Raw genomic sequence first — 19,745 nt, forward strand, 5'->3', positions numbered from 1 at the left:
GTTTTCATGCTAAACAAAACTGTGTATTTGAAGAAAGTAAAAAGGCAATTCACAACCAAGTTAGCAATACTTGGTAGCTGTCAATGCAGTAATATGTCTGGGATCAGTCTTATATAGGAAACTGGTTAAAGCATGAAAAGATAATTGCTGTTGGAACAAAAAGGGACGAAACAGTTTCTGCCAATTGTGCAAAATGGTGGCAATAGAAAGAACATTGTCAGTCATAGATTTTCTGGCCCATACACTGGTTTAGCCAAAGTCGGTCAAGCATTACAATTGTACAATTTGTTAAGCTTCTGGAGATCCAACTGTTAATGAAATTATATAATCAAGCAGTTATATACAAACAATTGATAAAATGCTTTTATTTCAGGAAAAACATACCGAACTAAATCCCGCTCGTTGTCCTATGATGGGTGTACCAATAAGTGGCGTGATGACATCAACTGTACTGTCAATAGCAAAAGATCCCCTTGGGTAATGCATCACAGATCCTACAGAAAAGATTTGTTTTGTATGAGGAATAAATGAACGGAACGCTATCAACTTTGGTAAGTATAGAATTTAAAAGTCACGGTCTGGGCGATTTGCGATCAGTTTTATAAAACCTATAACCGTTAAAGATTAAATTAGCGTCTAATTTTACCGTAATCATAAGCAAGTCCTAGGGTTGTGACCTCTGCTGTCGTCTTCGCATCGAAATTGTGTCTGTATTCTGTCATGCAATATAAGTCGTTCATTGAAATTTTAGTATCTTAGTAACGACATGAATTTGGTGAGTAGTAAATTAAGCAGAGTCAGTTTTCAATAGAAGAATAGTATATTTATACTTACGTTCTAAAACGTTGTTTAGATTGATGGATACATACGAATCGCGATCTGGACGCGAATGCTCGTGGAAGAATCCAGCGGCGTGCATTAGCTCGTGCATGGGGATTCCCGGTGCCCAAGACGCGAGACATCCATCATCCAGACTCACATCCTGGACACCTCGGTTAATGAGGCCTACGTAGCTATAACAGCTTTGTACAGAAAGTAAGATTTTATCTTAAGGTTATGTTATGGAAAGCGTAGGACTTCAAAGCCCAACATTTTGAATAAGGCTTTGCCAAAATAACTTTACCCTCCTCCACTTTTATAGATTCTGATGTAGTTGGTTTCACAGGTTCGTGGAACAAAACGGATGCACGTATTGTTGTGATAGGTACCCATGGCAAATGCGATGATTTCGCGCTGATCAGTAGCTTTTGACGAGTTAAATTCAGACAGTAATTTAGTCAAATGGCTTATAATTATCTTTGGTTGACTAGATCGTTGTATAGTTCAATGCTTAAGAACAGGACTTACTATATTCGTCTGAGATGATATAGGGAATTATCGCTTTTGGCCAACGATAACTGGTGTATATGATGGCATTTTTTTCTCCCCATACCTTAATGTCACCTTCCACGAGGCGAGGATCCTGTTTCTCCCACGGAAAGTATTCTTCTGCAGATCCTGCATTTACTTTGTAATTAAAGGGCCCAACTCGCATCAGTACCACAAGAGAAAAACGATTGCTTGTTTGATTATTTACCTCTCGTTATGCTGGAAAATGGACGGTTGAGTTCTTCGACAGTAAATGGCTTACCAGCTTTGAAACTGATGGCCTATAAATTTAGTTTAAGAAAAATTGATTGCATTGTCTAAACCGTTAAGCTATGATTGCCTGAATGTTCATTTAGGTATTTCGCCTGCTAAAGTCTCTTACCTGGTCACTGTTTAGGTTCAAAACGGGCGTTGGCGTAACCGACCCCAGCCAAAAGCATGCCGCCAAGAAGACTAGTATCATCGGAGACATGGTACGCTGTTCCCGGACTTTGTTGGAAAGTAGTTACCTTCAAGTCTGCAAACGGTATGAGAAATAGTAATGTTTCAAATAGACTTTAAATAATGTTACAGGAACGGCCACGGGCTTACTGGTGACTGCGACGATGGTAATAGTTTTTTTTTTTTTAGGGCAAGGATGCAAGGATGGAGAGACGTCATCAGCGACATATGGTGATAGCGAGCTTACGTGTTGGTTACCTATAGATCCACAACACCTTTAGCTGAACGGGATGCTAAATTACTGAGCCGCGGATAATGTGAGCCTGGCTAGCATTTGAATAATCTAGATGTTGCGACAGCCAGATCTGTTCGGCATCTGGCCTTCAGCGAAATATGTTACAAACACCTGTTTGTTCACCCACATGGCGATGAACACAACGCGAACTGTGCATATTCCAGGTTTACGCTTAACTAAATGCTAATGCGTTTAGTTGCGAAACAGAGGAATTCACTACTTAAGCGATACTTAGCTCACAGTTTTTCTTGGTTAAGCTACTTAAAGGCAAGAAACAAGAAAAGTTCTGTTTAGGCGGAGCTTTAACATAAATGTTCTCCATCCATTGGTTTTATTTTTTGCAGAAGGGATATCGTCAGCCAGTAAGGTTGAAGAAAAACTTACTGCCAACGAATGTTAGACCAATGGATGGCCTACGTTATGCTGGAAACCACACCTCCAGTATTGCGCAAGACACATCCGTACTGGTAATGCGCAGTTCGATTCAGGATTTCATTACCTACGTACCTAACTTAACTTAATTTCTATTGGCAAGCATAGCTGAGCGTAGATCCAACTGCGCTCGACTCCATAATAAAACCGGAGCATTTTTTCAACGTGGTCATTACTTTGGTGCCATCCCTTGCTACCTTATTGCCATTTTCACTCGGGTCCTCGTTCATCCGTCTATCACTATGCGTCTCACCTGTGGGGTAAGCACATAACTTTAAATTCATCCTGTTATTTAAAGTAGAATCCTCTAGGAGATTATTATGTTTGATCACTATGATGTCATAAGCAGTCATACTGTAGGTTTTCTTTTTTTTATTGTTCGTTTAGGCGATTGGCCTATTTTGCCTTGTTGGACTTGTGCGATCACTTCCATTTAACGAAGGTAAACCAAAAAAAAAAAAAGGAGGGGATAGGTTGTCTTGTCACGAGGACCTTCTCACATTTTTTGTATAGTGAAACAAATTAATTGGGGTTTGATTTCAGTTACTGTTCCCGAAAAAATCGCGAATAGCGTACAGGCAACGGCTAGCGAATTTCCTTACACGGTATATAATTATTATTAAATATTTTTCTTATTCGATCTTGAATGAATTATTTTTTTTCCAGACTGTTTTGCACTTGAACGGTTCACTGTGTGGCGGTTCCCTGATTGGCCCCTCTCACGTCTTGACAGCAGCCCGTTGCTTATACGAGTAAAAAAGCTAAATTTATTTAATTTTTTAAAATCCCTTAATCCTAGAACTAATTAAGAATGTAGACTGTTCGACAGAGATTTAAAAGCAAGCGGCGTAATTATGATAATCTTATTCTTAACTAGTTTGAATCATTGCGTAAGATACAGAAAAATAATTCGTTGCTCATCTGTTTCGATGAAATTATTTTTCTTTTGGTTAGCCATACTCTCTCGGAAGTGAGTTCCTTCAACGTTTTCGTGAATACATTGTCAGTTGGCGGCGGTGGAAATGGTGCCGTCAATAAAGGAGTGAAGAATTTTATCATTCATCCCAACTACAATCCCAACACCCAGGTAAACAATTCGATACATTTCTAGAATTAGCTTGGAATTTTTTGGTAACGATGCAAATGGAAGCAAAGCAAAAGCTTTCCATATTGAAAAGCTGAAATATTACAATCGTTTTACTGATATAATTCAACTTTAACGATGTATCGCAATAATTGGTGTAGACAGTGCCGGGTTTGCATCGACCTTTGTGATCAGCATACTCTATAGAATATTTGGATAAGAAGCTTGTTCGTTACTTAATCTGATTGCTCTTACAGGATAATGACGTCGCTCTGGTGGTCTTAAACTCACCCATTACAAAAATCGCGCCTGTCATTCTTCCGTCAGACACTAGAGCTTCAAATATAAGGGCCGTAACAACCCAAACACCAACAACGAAACCAACAACTAAACCCACAACTAAACCCACAACTAAACCCACAACTAAACCCACAACTAAACCAACAACAAAACCAACAACAAAACCAACAACAAAACCAACAACAAAACCAACAACAAAACCCACAACAAAACCCACAACAAAACCCACAACGAAACCAACAACGAAACCCACAACGAAACCCACAACGAAACCCACAACGAAACCCACAACGAAACCCACAACGAAACCCACAACGAAACCCACAACGAAACCCACAACGAAACCCACAACGAAACCCACAACGAAACCCACAACGAAACCTACAACGAAACCTACAACGAAACCAACGACAAAACCAACGACGACCTCGACAACAACGACAACAGAAGCAACAACGACAGAAGAGAGTTCAACAACGACAGAAGAGAGTTCAACAACGACAGAAGAGAGTTCAACAACGACAGAAGAGAGTTCAACAACGACAGAAGAGAGTTCAACAACGACAGAAGAGAGTACAACAACCACAGAAGAGAGTACAACAACCACAGAAGAGGGTTCAACAACCACAGAAGAGAGTTCAACAACGACGCTAGAAAGCTCAACAACGACCATGGAAAGTTCGCCAACAACAACAACGACTTTGGAGAGTTCAACAACGACCTTGGAAAGTACAACAACTACAACCACGAAAAATCCGCTATGCACAGCCGACCCAGGAATGGCCGACGCGCTTATACCACTCAGCGATTTCTACCAAAGCAGAGCTTTCAGTCCTTACTCCGATAGTCCCGCTATTGTTACAGGATGGGGAACAGTATCTTCAGGTATTCGCATTGACCCGTTAATCCGTACCGCAATTTTTCTTATTCAAATTTTCTTGTCTGTTACCAACAACTACGTCTTGTGTATTCAAACTAAAAGGTGGCAACATTTCTCACGTGTTGCCGAAAGTGCCCGTCACCATTCTTGACAATAGCGTCTGCACTAACCAATATGGTGTTCGCTTTATTGAGGCTAACATGTTGTGTGCTGCCGCTCCGAGCAGTGTCACTTGCCAGGTTGGTTCAAAAAGAATTCTTTTCATCCATTAATAAATTTTATACAAATGTTCATTTTCCTTGTGGCGGCCATGGCGATGTGTAGGGTAACAAAGGTGGCCCACTCGTCGTTGCTGGAGTACAAGTAGGTATCACCAGCTGGGACAATGGTTGTGCTAAACCTAATTATGCTGGTGTATATACCAGAGTCACCACTTATCTTAGCTGGATCAAGGCCACACAGGCGAGTAACCCCTAAGTTGGAATATTAAGACAATTTTGCTCGTCCTTTACTTGTAGACATTCTTCATATCTTCTCTGTTGTTTTGTGTTTGTTTTATTTTCCAATTGGCGGTAGAGTGTGATGCTAATGTTGGTTTGAATCTCAAACCAATATTGTCTTTTGATAAAATTAGGCTCGCATCATCTGCTGCAGCAGTTATGAGTTGCATTTATAAAGAGCATAATAAAATTCTTCTTGAGCAATGAAGGGCCATGCAAATATTGTTTATTTATTATAGTGAAGTGTATGGACATAACTCCTTGTCATAAAACGTTCATAAACAATATCTTTGTGGTTAGAGAAGAAAGAACAACTGAAAAAACAACCAAAGTCCTAACGCGCCAGCTAGGTTTACATTTGTTGCTTTAAAGCTACAAACCAATCCGAAATGGATAACCACTGTCAATACGAAAACCGTTGATCTATCTTTTTCGAAATTTGTATTCTGGAATTCTGTTTGAAAAATTCAATGTGACAGAATTGACATGTTGTAAGCGTGTATCGTACTTGCGCGCCAATAAGTGCCATGTAGTCAATCGTCAGCCAAGATCAGACTAATTTTCTGAAAATACTTTGCGTGTTACCGAATGCCATCTATACATTACAGATGTAACTTTATGTCGTGACATGCGTGCAGAAGATAAACCCTTAACCTCCATGACAGTTCGCAGTTCAGCTGAAGTCCTCTTTGATTGACCCTGATCTGTTTCATCTGCATCGCACAAAAATTCATAATATGGTATGTATACTATCGCGCTATACGTATATAGATACTGTAAATCACTTGAAGATCTTTGTATTCACCTCCAAACGTACATCATGTTGGCTGTTCACATTTCCATGAAAACAGAACAGTGAATCAGCTGGCAATTTTTGTGGACAGTTAGATATGTAGAAACCACAATTTTTCCCCTCAAACAAAACTCTGTGTATTTCAAGAACATAGTAAAAGCTATTCCCCACCAAAGCCAACAAAAATTGAATGTTTATACCCACACACTTATGTGTTGGGGATCAGGAAGATTCAAATGGGAAACAAGTAAAGACATGCAAAAATAATTGTAACCGTTAGGTAAAATGTGCTGCCAAGCTATTTAGCTTATTGAAAGGTTGCAGGAGAAAGAGTGAAGTCAGTTGTAAATTCTCTGGACCCAGAAGCTGTTCAACCAGAAGCTGTTCAACCAGATGTGGTTGTGCAGTACAATGCATTTAGTTTTTGAAGGTCCAACTGTAGATGAAATCATACAATAAAGTGACTATTTACAATCAATCCACCAATTGTGTTAACAGATATATGGATCTTTTTTCTTTACAGGAGGACATACCGAACTAAATGCAACTCGTTGTCCTAAAGTGGGTGTTCCAATAAGCGGCGTGATGACGGGAATGCTAGTGTTAATGGCAAAGGCCCCCCTTGGATAATGCATCACAGATCCTATAGGAGAACATTGGCTTTGTAAGATCGAAAATTCTTCCTGTAGCTACTGGTAAGTAAAAATTTTACAAAAACAAAACAGTCTGGACCATTTTGTTTTTAATTTGAGATACGAAAATCATAAAAGATTTGATAAGCAAAATACTTTACCGTAATCGTAATCAAGTCCTAAAGTTGTGGCCTGTTGCGTTGTCAGGCCGATGTAATTGTTTCTGTATTCTGTCAACATAAATCAGTCACAAATTTAATCAAATGTTTATGGGAGTTGAATTTAAATTAACTTTATTCAAATATTGGTCATTTTGAAATAGAATAGTTTCATTTGTACTAACCCAGTTTAACGTTGGTTAGATTAATGAAGACGTATGTATCGCGATCCGGACGCGTGTGTTCATGGTAGAAACCAGCGGTGTGCATAAGCTCGTGCATGGCGGTTCCTGGTCTCGTTGTCAATATACATCCATCATCCAGGCTTACATCCTGAACGCCTTCGTTGAGCATGCCTACATAGCTCCAGCAACTAAGTATACAGAAAGTAAGATTTTATATTCAATTCAAGTTGTGTTAATACGTAGAATACGAAGGCAAACACCCCCAAAAGTGCTTTCCCAGCCAATTTTACCCTCCTCCACTTTTATAGATCCTGATGTAGTTGGCTTCACAGGTTCGCGGAACGAAACGAATGCACGTATTGTTGTGATAGGCACTCATGGCATATGCGATGACTTGACGCTGAGTCGCGTCTATGAAGGAGTAAAATTCAGAAATTAATTTAGTCATATGGAGCAAAAGTTCTTGGATTGGGCAAATCGTTTTCTGGCGTTATCAACTTTCAATAGACTTACTGTATGCGTCCGAGATGACATAGGGGATGACCGCCTTCGGCCAACGATAACTAGAGCCCAATATAGCAACTTTTTCTCCCTGCTGCTTAATGTCACCTTCCATAAGGTTAGGATCCTGTTTGCTCCAGGGAAACATTACGTCGTTGAGGTCTACATTTAGAAAACAAGTGAATGTACTGTAAGGCGCGCAACTTGCATTAGTATTAGAGTAGGAAAATGTCGTATTTACCTCTCATTGAGTTAGAAAAGTCACTATTGAATTCTTCCTCAGTAAGTGGCTGACCAGCTTTGAAATTGACGGCCTGATAATTGAATTTGACATGATTTTAAAATGTGTTTTGCTCGATTTAGTTTGTTACCTGGTCACTGTTTACGTTCTTCATCATAATGGGCGTCGCCGTAACCAATGCAAACCCGAGGCATGCTCCGAAAAAGACCAAACGCGTAAGTGACATGTTGGACTGTAGTTTTGTTGAAGTCTGACAAGCTTTTAAAATACGAACGTTTCAAATAGGTTTTGAAAATGATCTAACTCTTACTCACCTTAACTTCAGCAGCGCCATGTGGTGATAATCGGCTTTTTGTTTGCGCATTTATAGCTCCACAACACAGTTTAGCGAACCCGGATTCTGTAGCCAGTTTAACTACTAAGCGATTGGTGACGTGGGTCGGTTACAAATTTTATATTTTTACAGGTGGTGATAACCAGATGTGAAATACATCTGGCTTTTTTAAAGTGATTTTAACACCCTATGTGTACGCTCATACGGCAACACGGCGGGCATCTGGCGTTTACGCTTTGTTCCCGATTTGTTCCAGGCTTACGTTCCATTAAACGCTAATTCGTTTAGTAGCGATACTAACGAGCTCGTTACTTAGCGATACTTATTTGACTACTTAACTGGTGAAAAGGCAGTATAACAAAAAAAAATCTCAACAGGCGGAACCATAACGTGAACGTTGTCTAACGATTGGCTCGTTTCGTTTTTAGTTTCCAAATACGTGGCACTTGACAACCAATAAAGTAAAAATCTGCGTCTGCCGAAGAGTGTTAAACCAATCAATGAACAACGTTGCTCTGTAAACTACACCCTCCAGATTTACGAAAGACGCATTTGCAGTAGTAATGCGTAGTCCGAACCCGGATTCCATTGCATGACGTTCAATCTAGATGCATCATTTGGAGCTAAGTTTGTTTCGGCAGCGCTCGACTCCAAAATAAAAAGGCTGTATCTTTTCTACGGAACCATCAGTGGATCGCTCGCCATTGCATTATCATTTGCTGTCGGCCAACTCTCGCAGTTCGTTCATCTGTCACGATGCGTCTCGCTTTTTCGGTTAGCATTTTGATGAAATTTGTTTCACTCTCATACCATCATTGCAATATTATTATTACTAATCTATAACTAATCGAATTTTTTTATTTTCATGTTTGCGTCGTCTAGGCTATTGGTCTGGTTTTCCTCCTTGGAATTGTGCATTCCCATCCACTTAACGAAGGTAACTTTTAATGTTGTATTATGCAAACGAATATGATGAGCTGTCCGTATAATTTGACTTCCTCTTATCTCTTAGCTGGATTGTATAATGAATGAATTGGCATTTGATTTCAGTGGCTGATCGCAACAGTTTTCTGAGTACAACACCGACCGGCGCTGGCGAATTTCCTTATATAGTATAATTATAATTCTTTCAATTTGATTCGGAATTTTATGTTCTAAACTTTATTTATTTATTTTTTTCAGACTATTCTGCACTTGAACGGTACTTTGTGTGGCGGTTCGTTGATCGGGCCACTTCATGTCTTGACAGCAGCCCATTGCTTATACGAGTAAGGAACTAGATCTAGGTTGATTTATTTTTCTTTAGATCTGTTTGCTATTAAAAACTTCGTGTTATAACGATAAGAATTAATCCATAACATTTCGAATCATTGCGCATGATGAAGAAAGGTTATGTAGCTCGTATATTTTCATGAAATTATTAATCTTTTGATTAGCCATGCACTTTCGGAGGTGAGCTCCTTCAACGTTTTTGTAAACACATTGTCACTTGGCGGCGGTGGATCTGGCGCTATCAGTACAGGAGTGAAAAAGTTCATTATTCATCCCTACTACAATCCCAACAGTAAGGTAAGCAATTTGATATTTGTAAGAACGTACTTTCTTCAAGTATTTTCTTGTAATGATGCAAATGGAAGCAAAGGAGAACTTTTAGTTTTCAAAATTTAGATTGTCTTGACATTTTACAACTCGTGTATTTTTTTAACATCTTAGATTAAGAACTTCGCATTAAATGATCTGATTGATTTTACAGGACAATGACATCGCGTTGCTAGTTTTAAAGTCACCTATTAAAGATATAGCTCTCGTCACGCTACCATCAGAAAGTAGAGCTTTAAATGAAACAACGTTGACACCCACCACTAGTACAACACCATCAACAACAAAACCAACTGTAACAACGATGAAGCCGATGACCACGACGATGAAACCAGCAACAACGACACAACCAATAACTACGACGAAGCCCCTAACGACCACAACGAAACCAACTACGACAAAAAAATCAACTATTACTACAACAACAACGAAACCAACTACAACTATAAAAACAACTGTTAATCCAACAACTACGAAACCAACTACAACTGCAAAAGCAACTATTAATACAACAACAACGAAACCAACTACCACTGTAAAAACAACTGTTAATCCAGCAACAACGAAACCAACTACCACTGTAAAAACAACTGTTAATCCAGCAACAACGAAACCAACTACAACCGTTAGTGCAACAACAACGAAACCAACTACAACTGTTAATTCAACGACAACGAAACCAACTACAACTGCAAAAGCAACTATTACTACAACAACGACGAAACCAACTACCACTGTAAAAACAACTGTTAATCCAACAACAACGAAACCAACTACTACCGTTAGTGCAACAACAACGAAACCAACTACAACTGTTAATTCAACGACAACGAAACCAACTACAACTATAACAACAACGAAACCAACGACGACATCAGGTATGACGACCACCAAACCAGCAACAACTACATTGGCGAACTCAACAATGACAACTGGTGCAGTCGTAGCTACCACCACTTCTAGTCCAATTTGTGTGGCAAACCCACCAATGGACACGAAACCAAAACCACTTCGTGATTTCTTCCAACCCCAAGCTTTCAGTACCTACAACAACAGTCCCGCTATCATGGCAGGATGGGGAACATCTTCAGGTACTTTCTTTTATCCATAAATCCATTGCATACATTCCCCTCATTTCCCCTGGTTTTCTGTTACCAACAATTACCTTCCCCATACTCAAAGTTTTGCAGAAAGCTTCTGTCACCGTTCTTGCCAGTATCGACTGCTACAAACAATATGGTTTTAACTTTATTGCGGCTCACATGTTGTGTGCTGCCACTCCAGGTAAGGACACTTGCCAGGTGAGTTCTCTAAAAAGATTCTTGTCGTTCTCCGTGAATCATGAAAATGTAATAATGATTATTATTTGTGTTTGATTGTGGCAAAATATAGGGTGACAGTGGTGGCCCGCTTTTCGTTGGAGGAGTTCAAGCAGGCATCACCAGCTGGGGAAATGGTTGCGTACATACCCGAGTCACTGCTTACGTTAAGTGGATCAAGACCACACAAACGAGCAACTCGTAAGATGAAATATTTGATGCAATTTGGGTTGGCATTTACCCGTGGACGTTTTTTCGTTGTTTATTTTGTTTACGTTTGAATCGGTGGAGGAGTTTGATGCTCCCTGTTTGAATCCATAACCACCATTGTGTTTTACTGGAATTTGACATGTACTGTCTGTCGCTTGGGTCACAAATCACATTTAAAAAGGACGAAATAAAATTGGTATTTGGCAAACAAAAGCCAATGCAACTTATTTATATATTGTATTGCAAAAAGGCGAGTAGAAATAACCTCTTCGTTACTAACTGTTAACAAAAACTAAATGCTGATTCCGGGAAAATCGTTCCTTGTTTCATTAAATCAACCGTTTTTGAAATGCACTGAATATTTGCACTGAATCGCGCTAAAAACCAGCGCGCCAGTACGCGAAAGCGCTAGATGCAGCACAAATTTTCCGTGTATTTTAAAAACGGTTGACTTAGTGAAAAAATAACAATTTTCCCGGAATCAGCACTCAATTTTGAATATATCCTGTGATTTTCATTTAATTCCAATGCCTGTGATTTTCATTTAATTCCAGCGAGTGTCATTTTTTGAAGGTTTTGGAGGCAATTTCCCACGATGTTTTTGACGTTTAATTAAAAAACTACGAGGCCAATAGAAAAATATATTGATTTCCGTGATTAACATTCAATTCTGAATCGAAATCATGTATTTTAAGTCAAATTTGAATTTTTGGCAAAAATTATAAAGTGCAAAGGCCATGTTTCAATTAAACGTCAAAAAACGTTGTAAAGTACCGGCGCGCCAGTACGCTCCAGCTCAAATACCGTGGGAAAATTGCCCCCAAAACCTGCAAAAATTGACACTCATTGGAATTGGTTGAAAATCACAGAATATATTCAAAATTGAGTGCTGATTCCGGGAAAATTGTTATTTTTTTCAGTAAGTCAACCTTTTTTGAAATACACGGAAAATTTGTGCTGCATCTAGCGCTGTCACGTACTGGCGCGCGGTACTCTGCAGCGCAAGTACCATGGGAATTTTGCCTCAAAATCATTTTTACCGGCCATTTCTCGACGACATCTAGTGTTCCAAAATTCACATTGTTTAATGCATTTCAACAACAAACAACAAGTGTGCGCAGACCTGAGTCTATTGTTTAATCTTGACCCGAACATTTGCAGCTAAGTAATTTTGATATGGGATCATGCATTCATTTTTGCACAATTCCGGTATTTAAACATTGGTGCTGTATAGCAGATTTAGACCTTTCTTTCCATGAAATATTGTGTTCTGTTGGCAGTTTCCGTTTCATTCTTTCCAGTGAAATGCACAGGTACTAGAAATTTTCATGCTAAATAAAACTCTGTGTATTTAAAGAATAAAGTAAAAGCAATTCACCAGCAAAGCAAACAGAACTTGAATGCTTCTATTTGTGCAATAGGGTGTCAGGGATCAGTTCTCATTGAAAGGGAAACAAGTTAAAGCATGAAAAGATAGTTGTTTTTAGTCGAAATGGGTGATCAAGTTGTGTCAATTTATGTCAAAGGTGGCAACCAATAGACAAGAATCCATTGAAACCTTTTCTGGATCAAGAAACTGTTTAACCAGATGTGGCCGTGCAGTACAAAGCATTTAGTTTCTGGAGGTCCAGCTGTAAATGGAATCATGTAACCAAGAATTATTCACAATGACCCCATCAATTTTTAATATATTTATGAATTTATATATATATATTTTTTTAATACAGGAAGATATACCGAACTAAATCCTGTTCGTTGTCCTATGACAGGTGTACCAATAAGTGGCGTGATGACATCAATTGTACTGTCAATAGCAAATGCCTTCCTTGGATAATGCATCACAGATCCTACGGGAAAAATTGTTTTACATGAGGAAGAAATCAATGGAACACTTTGATTGTTGACCTTGGTATGTACAAATTTTACAAATCTAGGTCTGGACAATTTACAATTCAGTTTTTTAAATTACCAATAACCGTTAAAGATCATATAAGGGTATAATTTTACCGTAATCGTAAGAAAGTCCTAAGGTGGTGACCTGTGACGTTGTCAGTGCATTGAAATTGCTTTTGTACTCTGTCATGTAATATAAATCAGTCATTGACATTTTAATATTTAAACAACGGCGTAAGTTATACTTCAAGATATGTGTCGTGAGAGTAGTTAACAATATTACAGTAATTTCACTTGTACTTACGGTCTAAAACGTTGTTTAGATTGATGGATACATACGTATCACGATCTGGACGCGAGTGTTCGTGGAAGAATCCAGCGGTGTGCATTAGCTCGTGCATGACGACTCCTGGTGCCCAAGACGCGATACATCCATCATCGAGACTCACATCCTGGACACCTTGATTAATGAGGCCTATATAGCTCCAGCAGCTTTGTACAGAAAGTAAAATTTTGTCTTACTTAAAGTCTAGTCTTAGTCTAAAGTTAAAGCGTAGATGTTTAAAGCTAAACATTTCAAATAAGACATTGTTAAAATAGCCGTACCCTCCACCACTTTTGTAGATCCTGATGTAGTTGGTTTCACAGGTTCGCGGAACGAAACGAATGCACGTATTGTTGTGATAGGTACTCATGGCAAATGCGATGACTAGGCGCTGATCGGCAGCTATTGACGTGCGGAATTAAGACCAATATATAAGTCAAACGGATGTTCGTCGATCGAATAAATAGTTTTCTGGCGCTAGCAGCGAGCAATAGACTTACTGTATGTGTCTGCGATGACATAGGGAATGGTTGCTTTCGGCCAACGATAATTAGTGTATATGATAGCATTTTTTTCTCCCCATGCCTTAATGTCACCTTCCAGGAGGTGAGGATCCTGTTTGTCCCACGGAAAGAATTCATCTGCAGATCCTATATTTAAATTGTAATTAAAGGGCCCAACTCGCATCACTACCACAAGATTTAAACGATTGTTTGTTTGATTATTTACCTCTCGTTAAGATGGAAAATTGACTGTTGAGTTCTTCGTCAGTAAGTGGCTTCCCAGCTTTGAAATTGATGGCCTGATAATTGAATTTAATCAGAAATTATTGCATTCCCCATTCATTCGAGCGTTGATGAGTAAACAGTTTTTAATTCTTTTGTCTGATTAAGCTTGTTACCTGATCACTTTTTACGTTTTGCATCAAAACGGGCGTTGCCATAACCGATCCAAACCCAATACATGTCCCCAAAAAGACTAAGATCATCAGTGACATGTTGTGCTGTTTTTTTCTGACGATTTTGAACTGGAATTTTGTTGAAGTCTGCGAAGCGGGATGAAAAAAAAAATTACCAAACATTCCGTATAGATTTTGAATTGAATAATGGTTTACCGTTGATTGAGGCTCTGATAACAGCTTCTTTCACCGTAAAGATTCGAGAGACTTTAGCAGCAGCATGTGGTGATGATCCGTTTTCCTCCTGCTTACTTATAGGTCCACGACATCGTTTAGCTGAGCTTAACACTACTGAGCTTTTGGGTGGGGCTAAATTTTTTGTTATTTACCTGTAGCTTAGAAGTTATTCCTACTTCATGGTCTTCATTTGCCGTGACAGTCTTTGATTTATTGTGGTGACATAAAAAAATGGAGTAGTTAAAACAGGGACATCTGGGTTTGAAGCGGAAGGTAAACATGTTTGCGCATGTGCGTTTGAGTTGTTAAACCGCGATCGCCGCCAATTGAAACGAACCTCTTTGTGGCAGCTGCGTAAAACAGCAACAAGCCGGTTTTCAATATTGCATGTCCGTAAATGTCGTCCTGCGGATGAAGCATGTGTATGTCCTTCCTCTGTTCCTAAGTACCTGGTTCGCGCCCGTGTTAATGTGTTATACTGCTACGTGAGGAATATTGCATTACGTTCTCCGTGCCATAAAACACAGTTTAGCCCACCGGTAGAACTCGTAAACTTTAATGTGAGGATGTCTAGCACACTTGGCAGTTATGCGTTTATATGTTGTTGTTTGTTTTTTTTCAGGCGTTGAAATGGACGTTTGTTTACGTTGAACCAAACTCCAGTTCCCGCGTGAGATTCTATATTTCTCCATTAAATAATATATTTTTTACTATATCTTTGCCTGTACAAGTAAATTTATGTTCATCTGGATCGTATCGTCAGTTTTATGGCGTACATAAAATTGTTTTTCGTAAACACCAAGCTGTAGGCCCATACGGCAATAAAAAGAACGTCGCAAGTGTTGTATCTAGTAACGAAAAAGATGAATTCCCTGCTAATGCGCTACTTATTTTACTTTAACATTAGCTATGTTTAAATGCAATAGAAAATTCATAGTAGGCGGTACTGTAACATAACTGTTTTCTAACGATTGGGTAGGATCTTTTTACCTGTCAACCAATAAGGTAGGAAAGCAGCAACTGCCGAACAAAAAAAAACAATTGTTAGACGAGGTTTTCTGGAAACCACACCTTAAGCATTACGAAAACATAGTTGTAATACGTAGTCCAAGTAAATTTTTATCCCCCAGCATGTAAGCTAGTTACACGTGTACAACTAAGATTAGAGCCACCTGCGTTCAATTTTCATATAAAAAGGCTGTATCTCTTCTACGTGATCATCATTGGATCGCCATCGCTTACTATCATATTAACATTTCTTTCGGTCAACTCTCGCAGTTTGTTCGTCTGTTACGATGCGTCTTACTTTATGGGTTTGCACATCCCTTTGAATTTATTTCCTCATTTAGAGTACCATTCTTTAGAAGCTAGATACAGTCATTGCATATTATTATTATTAGAAAAGTATTTTAATTTTTGGTTTGCATTTTCTCGTCGTTTAGGCTATTGGCCTGTTTTGCCTCGTTGGATTAATGCATTCCCATCCACTTGAAGAAGGTAACGTAAGGGTTTCTATACTGAGTTGTGCAAATGATTACTATGAGCTTGCAAGACTGTTAGGTTTCCCCTTGTTTCTTGACATAATAAGGCGAATTGGTTGCATTTTGTTTCAGTGGCTGATCCCAACAAAATTGTCAATGGGATACCGGCTTTGGCTGGAGAATTTCCTTACATGGTATGAATAATTTTTCTCTTTTCTTCATGATTTGTTTGTTTAATGATATTCAATATTAATGTTAAACTTTTTCAGACTCTTTTGCACTTGAACGGTTATCTGTGTGGCGGTTCCCTGATTGGCCCCTCGCACGTCTTGACAGCAGCCCATTGCTTATACGAGTAAGGAATCTCAATTCTACTTACATTAAAAATATTTACTTGATGATAAATTCAGTTGTGAAAAATGGTTCTCTAAGTAATAAGGAAAAATTCCAGAATTGTATTCTAAATGATTGCGAACCATTAGCGTACACATAACTATAATAATCAGTTACCTATACAATCCCTAATCCTTGTAATTTCTTATATTTTTTTATAAGTCATACCCTCTCGGAAGTGAGCATGTTCAACGTTTACGTAAACACACTGTCAGTTAGCGGCGGTGGAACTGGTGCTGTCAGTAGAGGAGTGAAGAATTTCATCATTCATCCCAACTACAATCCCAATACCATGGTAAGCAATTCATTTTGTGTTAAATAAGCAAAAAAAGAATTTGTATTGATAAGTATGAAAAGGGAAGCAAAACGAAAGCTATCCCTTTTGTATAGATTTTAGTTTAGAATTTATTCAACTTCAGCGATCTATGGCGTAATAGTTTATATAGACGGTTTAAGGTCGAGATCCACATACATTATTTAACATTTTGAATTAAAAGAATGTACGTAAAATTATTTGATTGTTTCCATAGGATAACGACGTCGCCTTGCTGGTCCTGAATTCACCCATTACAAATATCGCGCTCGCCACCCTTCCGTCAGACACTATTGCAAACGCAACAACTTTGGCACCAGCAACAACAAAACCCACAACCACAACAAAGCCGATTACAACTACCACCAAACCTACCACAACAACTAAGACGACCACAACTACAAAGACGACAACTAAGCCAACCACAACTACAAAGACGACAACTAAGCCAACAACTACAACTAAGACAACCACAACTACAAGGACGACAACTAAGCCAACTACAACTACGAAGACAACAACTAAGCCAACCACAACGACGAAGACAACAACCACTAAATCGACAACGACGTTAAAAACGACAACAACGAAACCAACGTGCTCTTGTACGTGCCCGCCACCAACAGCGCCAGCAGTCATTACAACAACACCGGGTAGCCTACCACCAACAACAACTGCAGCACCGGCAAGTACAACTACGGCGAATCCGCTTTGTCCAGCCAACTCGACGACGCCCACAAAACTATCACCGCTCAGCGATTTTTACCAAACCAAAGCTTTCAGTACTTATGCCAACAGTCCCGCTATCATTACAGGATGGGGAACGACATCCTCAGGTTCATATTTTTTAAACTGTTAACACATTGGCATCATGTTTCTTAATTTTTCTCTTTTTTTTTGTTGCCAATAACTATGTTCCGCATATTGCAACTAAAAGGAGGCAGCATTTCTCAAGTGTTGCTGAAAGCTTCCGTCACCGTTCTAGACAACACAGTCTGCACCAGCCAATATGGCAGTTACTTTATCGGAGCTGACATGTTGTGTGCTGCCGCTCCGGGTACGGACACTTGCCAGGTTAGTTAAACCAAAAGAAAAAAAAAATAATACTTTTTGGTACCTTCTAAGATCACTTGTATTATATTAATGCTTTTTTGTGTGACTGTGGTGGTGTTTAGGGTGACAGTGGTGGCCCTCTCTTCGTTGGTGGAGTACAAGTAGGTATCACCAGCTGGGGCAATGGTTGTGCTGATGCTAATTATGCCGGCATATATACCCGAGTCACCACTTACGTTAGCTGGATCAAGACCACACAGGCGAGCAATCCTTAAGAAGGAATGTCGAGGCAATTTTGTTCGTCTTTTGCCTGTGGAAATTTTTCACATTTCGTTTGTTTTACCTTTGAATTGGTAGTGGAGTATAATGCCTGTCTGGTTTGTATCCTAAACCATCATTGTGTTTTGCTAGAATTTAGACATGTACCGTGCGTTGCACGAGTTACAAGTTGCATTTAAAAAGGGCATAATAAAATTATTTCTTCAGCAACGGTAGCCAATGCAAAGATTATTTATTATATGGTGCTCCAGTAATTTATATGTTGTTACTATAGGTCGCGTCGTCATCTCTGGAGCTTAACAAACACCATTAGCTCAAGTGGTTTTGTAGGCGCTGAAAAAAATACAAAATTGACAAAAAAAAAGTCGAGCTTATTTTGTCGGGTTCGTTAAAATCTTAATCTTCGTTAAAATTTCTTTATCAGTTATGGTAATTTTTGTAAGCTCGTAAAATTATATGTTAGTCATATGCTATGCATCGTAAGTGGTTCATATCTTTGTGGTAGAGCATTGGTCGATGGTTTCAAAGGTCTTGGGTTCAAATCTGATGTGCAGCTCAATGAACTCATAAAAGAAATATTGTAATTTATGTTTCTCATAAATGAAAATATTCCGAAAATGAGTGAGCTAATATAAGTTTATCTTGAACCATGCAACAAAAATTATTCTAAGTGTAAATATGTTGTCGTTAATAGATTAAGAAAAACAGACAGGGTGAATGTATGGTTCATGGCTCAGTGGTAAAGCATCGGCATTGTACGCTGACGGTTAAAGGTTCAATCCCCAAACGAATCAAATAAATATAACAGTTTCAATTGAAACGATGTGATAACAAAGGATATATACATATCCAAGATATCAAGCACATGCAAATGTTTTCCAAAGGTTGGAATAGATGTCCATCATGTCCTACGGTTAAAATTCGTTATAAAGTTCTAATACTTAGTACTTAATAAATACTAAGTACAGAGAAACATAACTTATTTATTAAAATTTGTTACTAGTTGCGAGATTAACTGTTAGTAAAATATCCGTTCGCGTGCTTCGCACGAAGTTTCCCAACTCGACTGGCCCCGTGGAATCGTGACACCTGGGAAGGTAGGAGCCTGTTGAATCGGAAACGTGACGGGGAATCGAACCAGGAACCTTCGAGTTGGGAAGAGGACGCCTTGCCTTTCTGGCATTTGCCCCCCTATATCCCCCCATTGGGATTTGGTTTTCTATTGACTCGTCGGCATAACTACCTTAATATGTTGAAGATATAGACCTTCATATAATATACCTCGTAGCTCATTGGTAAAGCATTGGATTGATAAGCTATATGACTTGGGTTCAAATCCCACGATTGTCTATCTGCAATAGCATCTGAGGAAATAATTTATTGCTTTCTGTTTAACAAATTAATAAATGGACTTTGATATATCCATTTATTGTTATAGGTTCTTCTTCTTCCTTATATGATTTCCCTTTTATCAAGTAAGGCACTTGAGATGTTGTTTTTGCACACCCTTGCGTAAGCCTTATTAGCATTACTCATGCAAGGTTTCATATTAACGCAATTTTCACGAATGAATTTGTTATCACATTAGAATATAATCTGAC

The 19,745-nt window shown here is 38.8% G+C and overlaps 5 protein-coding genes and 1 long non-coding RNA gene across 10 annotated transcripts; 3 read left to right on the forward strand and 3 right to left on the reverse strand.

The window, feature by feature from the left end:
* Position 1: 1 nt before the first annotated feature.
* Positions 2–1,943, reverse strand: LOC130689919 (hatching enzyme 1.2-like). 2 transcript variants are annotated; one of them, XM_057512859.1, is made up of 8 exons: positions 1,751–1,943; positions 1,577–1,649; positions 1,348–1,497; positions 1,124–1,244; positions 835–1,022; positions 647–715; positions 385–494; positions 2–308 (listed from the first exon to the last, which is right to left on the reverse strand). In XM_057512859.1, exons 1-8 carry the CDS (start codon positions 1,838–1,840, stop codon positions 264–266), a joined length of 846 nt encoding a protein of 281 aa, XP_057368842.1. In that variant the 5' UTR covers positions 1,841–1,943; the 3' UTR covers positions 2–263. The 2 variants fall into 2 exon arrangements, with proteins under 2 accessions (XP_057368842.1, XP_057368840.1); XM_057512857.1 differs by having other exon boundaries at positions 1,348–1,506.
* A 523-nt stretch (positions 1,944–2,466) lies between these two features.
* Positions 2,467–11,411, forward strand: LOC130689913 (mucin-2-like). Of its 2 annotated transcripts, XM_059495781.1 has the most exons (10): positions 2,467–2,571; positions 2,645–2,796; positions 2,924–2,978; positions 3,080–3,141; positions 3,203–3,288; positions 3,491–3,623; positions 3,878–4,805; positions 4,903–4,993; positions 10,999–11,044; positions 11,136–11,411. In XM_059495781.1, exons 2-10 carry the CDS (start codon positions 2,779–2,781, stop codon positions 11,265–11,267), a joined length of 1,551 nt encoding a protein of 516 aa, XP_059351764.1. In that variant the 5' UTR covers positions 2,467–2,571; positions 2,645–2,778; the 3' UTR covers positions 11,268–11,411. The 2 variants fall into 2 exon arrangements, with proteins under 2 accessions (XP_059351764.1, XP_057368833.1); XM_057512850.2 differs by lacking the exons at positions 10,999–11,044; positions 11,136–11,411 and adding an exon at positions 5,125–5,520 and having other exon boundaries at positions 4,903–5,039.
* Positions 5,947–8,216, forward strand: LOC130689920 (uncharacterized). The gene is made up of 5 exons (XR_009000851.1): positions 5,947–6,040; positions 6,617–6,788; positions 7,088–7,271; positions 7,933–8,025; positions 8,096–8,216. It is a non-coding gene; the product is annotated as an uncharacterized LOC130689920 (long non-coding RNA).
* Positions 6,338–8,065, reverse strand: LOC130689918 (astacin-like). The gene is made up of 8 exons (XM_057512856.2): positions 7,941–8,065; positions 7,811–7,883; positions 7,582–7,731; positions 7,359–7,479; positions 7,069–7,256; positions 6,887–6,955; positions 6,627–6,736; positions 6,338–6,529 (listed from the first exon to the last, which is right to left on the reverse strand). Exons 1-8 carry the CDS (start codon positions 8,034–8,036, stop codon positions 6,479–6,481), a joined length of 858 nt encoding a protein of 285 aa, XP_057368839.1. The 5' UTR covers positions 8,037–8,065; the 3' UTR covers positions 6,338–6,478.
* Positions 8,844–18,354, forward strand: LOC130689914 (trypsin Blo t 3-like). 2 transcript variants are annotated; one of them, XM_057512853.2, is made up of 8 exons: positions 8,844–8,918; positions 16,068–16,122; positions 16,239–16,300; positions 16,376–16,461; positions 16,662–16,794; positions 17,030–17,648; positions 17,750–17,886; positions 17,988–18,354. In XM_057512853.2, exons 1-8 carry the CDS (start codon positions 8,901–8,903, stop codon positions 18,138–18,140), a joined length of 1,263 nt encoding a protein of 420 aa, XP_057368836.1. In that variant the 5' UTR covers positions 8,844–8,900; the 3' UTR covers positions 18,141–18,354. The 2 variants fall into 2 exon arrangements, with proteins under 2 accessions (XP_057368836.1, XP_057368835.1); XM_057512852.2 differs by lacking the exon at positions 8,844–8,918 and adding an exon at positions 15,835–15,938.
* Positions 12,596–14,693, reverse strand: LOC130689917 (astacin-like). 2 transcript variants are annotated; one of them, XM_057512855.2, is made up of 9 exons: positions 14,605–14,693; positions 14,392–14,535; positions 14,220–14,292; positions 13,991–14,140; positions 13,772–13,892; positions 13,470–13,657; positions 13,280–13,348; positions 13,010–13,119; positions 12,596–12,903 (listed from the first exon to the last, which is right to left on the reverse strand). In XM_057512855.2, exons 2-9 carry the CDS (start codon positions 14,485–14,487, stop codon positions 12,853–12,855), a joined length of 858 nt encoding a protein of 285 aa, XP_057368838.1. In that variant the 5' UTR covers positions 14,488–14,535; positions 14,605–14,693; the 3' UTR covers positions 12,596–12,852. The 2 variants fall into 2 exon arrangements, with proteins under 2 accessions (XP_057368838.1, XP_059351765.1); XM_059495782.1 differs by lacking the exon at positions 14,605–14,693 and having other exon boundaries at positions 14,392–14,541.
* Positions 18,355–19,745: the final 1,391 nt, after the last annotated feature.

Source organism: Daphnia carinata, chromosome 6 (assembly GCF_022539665.2).
Source record: "Daphnia carinata strain CSIRO-1 chromosome 6, CSIRO_AGI_Dcar_HiC_V3, whole genome shotgun sequence".
Taxonomy (NCBI): domain Eukaryota; kingdom Metazoa; phylum Arthropoda; class Branchiopoda; order Diplostraca; family Daphniidae; genus Daphnia; species Daphnia carinata.

What these genes read in the sequence shown, in the direction of transcription:
- LOC130689919 (XM_057512857.1), bottom strand. Translation starts at nt 1,840, where the DNA reads ATGTCTCCGATGATACTAGTCTTCTTGGCGGCATGCTTTTGGCTGGGG. An exon ending in ATTTTCCAGCATAACGAGAG is followed by an intron (nt 1,507 to 1,576) that starts GTAAATAATCAA and finishes TTAATTACAAAG; the next exon opens with TAAATGCAGGATCTGCAGAA. An exon ending in TCTAAACAACGTTTTAGAAC is followed by an intron (nt 716 to 834) that starts GTAAGTATAAAT and finishes ATTGCATGACAG; the next exon opens with AATACAGACACAATTTCGAT.
- LOC130689913 (XM_057512850.2), top strand. An exon ending in GCAGCCCGTTGCTTATACGA is followed by an intron (nt 3,289 to 3,490) that starts GTAAAAAAGCTA and finishes TCTTTTGGTTAG; the next exon opens with CCATACTCTCTCGGAAGTGA. An exon ending in CGAGCAGTGTCACTTGCCAG is followed by an intron (nt 5,040 to 5,124) that starts GTTGGTTCAAAA and finishes GGCGATGTGTAG; the next exon opens with GGTAACAAAGGTGGCCCACT.
- LOC130689918 (XM_057512856.2), bottom strand. Translation starts at nt 8,036, where the DNA reads ATGTCACTTACGCGTTTGGTCTTTTTCGGAGCATGCCTCGGGTTTGCA. An exon ending in CTTTTCTAACTCAATGAGAG is followed by an intron (nt 7,732 to 7,810) that starts GTAAATACGACA and finishes TTCTAAATGTAG; the next exon opens with ACCTCAACGACGTAATGTTT. An exon ending in TCTAACCAACGTTAAACTGG is followed by an intron (nt 6,956 to 7,068) that starts GTTAGTACAAAT and finishes TTATGTTGACAG; the next exon opens with AATACAGAAACAATTACATC.
- LOC130689914 (XM_057512853.2), top strand. An exon ending in TTCCCATCCACTTGAAGAAG is followed by an intron (nt 16,123 to 16,238) that starts GTAACGTAAGGG and finishes ATTTTGTTTCAG; the next exon opens with TGGCTGATCCCAACAAAATT. An exon ending in CTGGAGAATTTCCTTACATG is followed by an intron (nt 16,301 to 16,375) that starts GTATGAATAATT and finishes AAACTTTTTCAG; the next exon opens with ACTCTTTTGCACTTGAACGG.
- LOC130689917 (XM_057512855.2), bottom strand. Translation starts at nt 14,487, where the DNA reads ATGTCACTGATGATCTTAGTCTTTTTGGGGACATGTATTGGGTTTGGA. An exon ending in TGTCATCGCAGACACATACA is followed by an intron (nt 13,893 to 13,990) that starts GTAAGTCTATTG and finishes GCACGTCAATAG; the next exon opens with CTGCCGATCAGCGCCTAGTC. An exon ending in AGGACTTTCTTACGATTACG is followed by an intron (nt 13,120 to 13,279) that starts GTAAAATTATAC and finishes TTTTTCCCGTAG; the next exon opens with GATCTGTGATGCATTATCCA.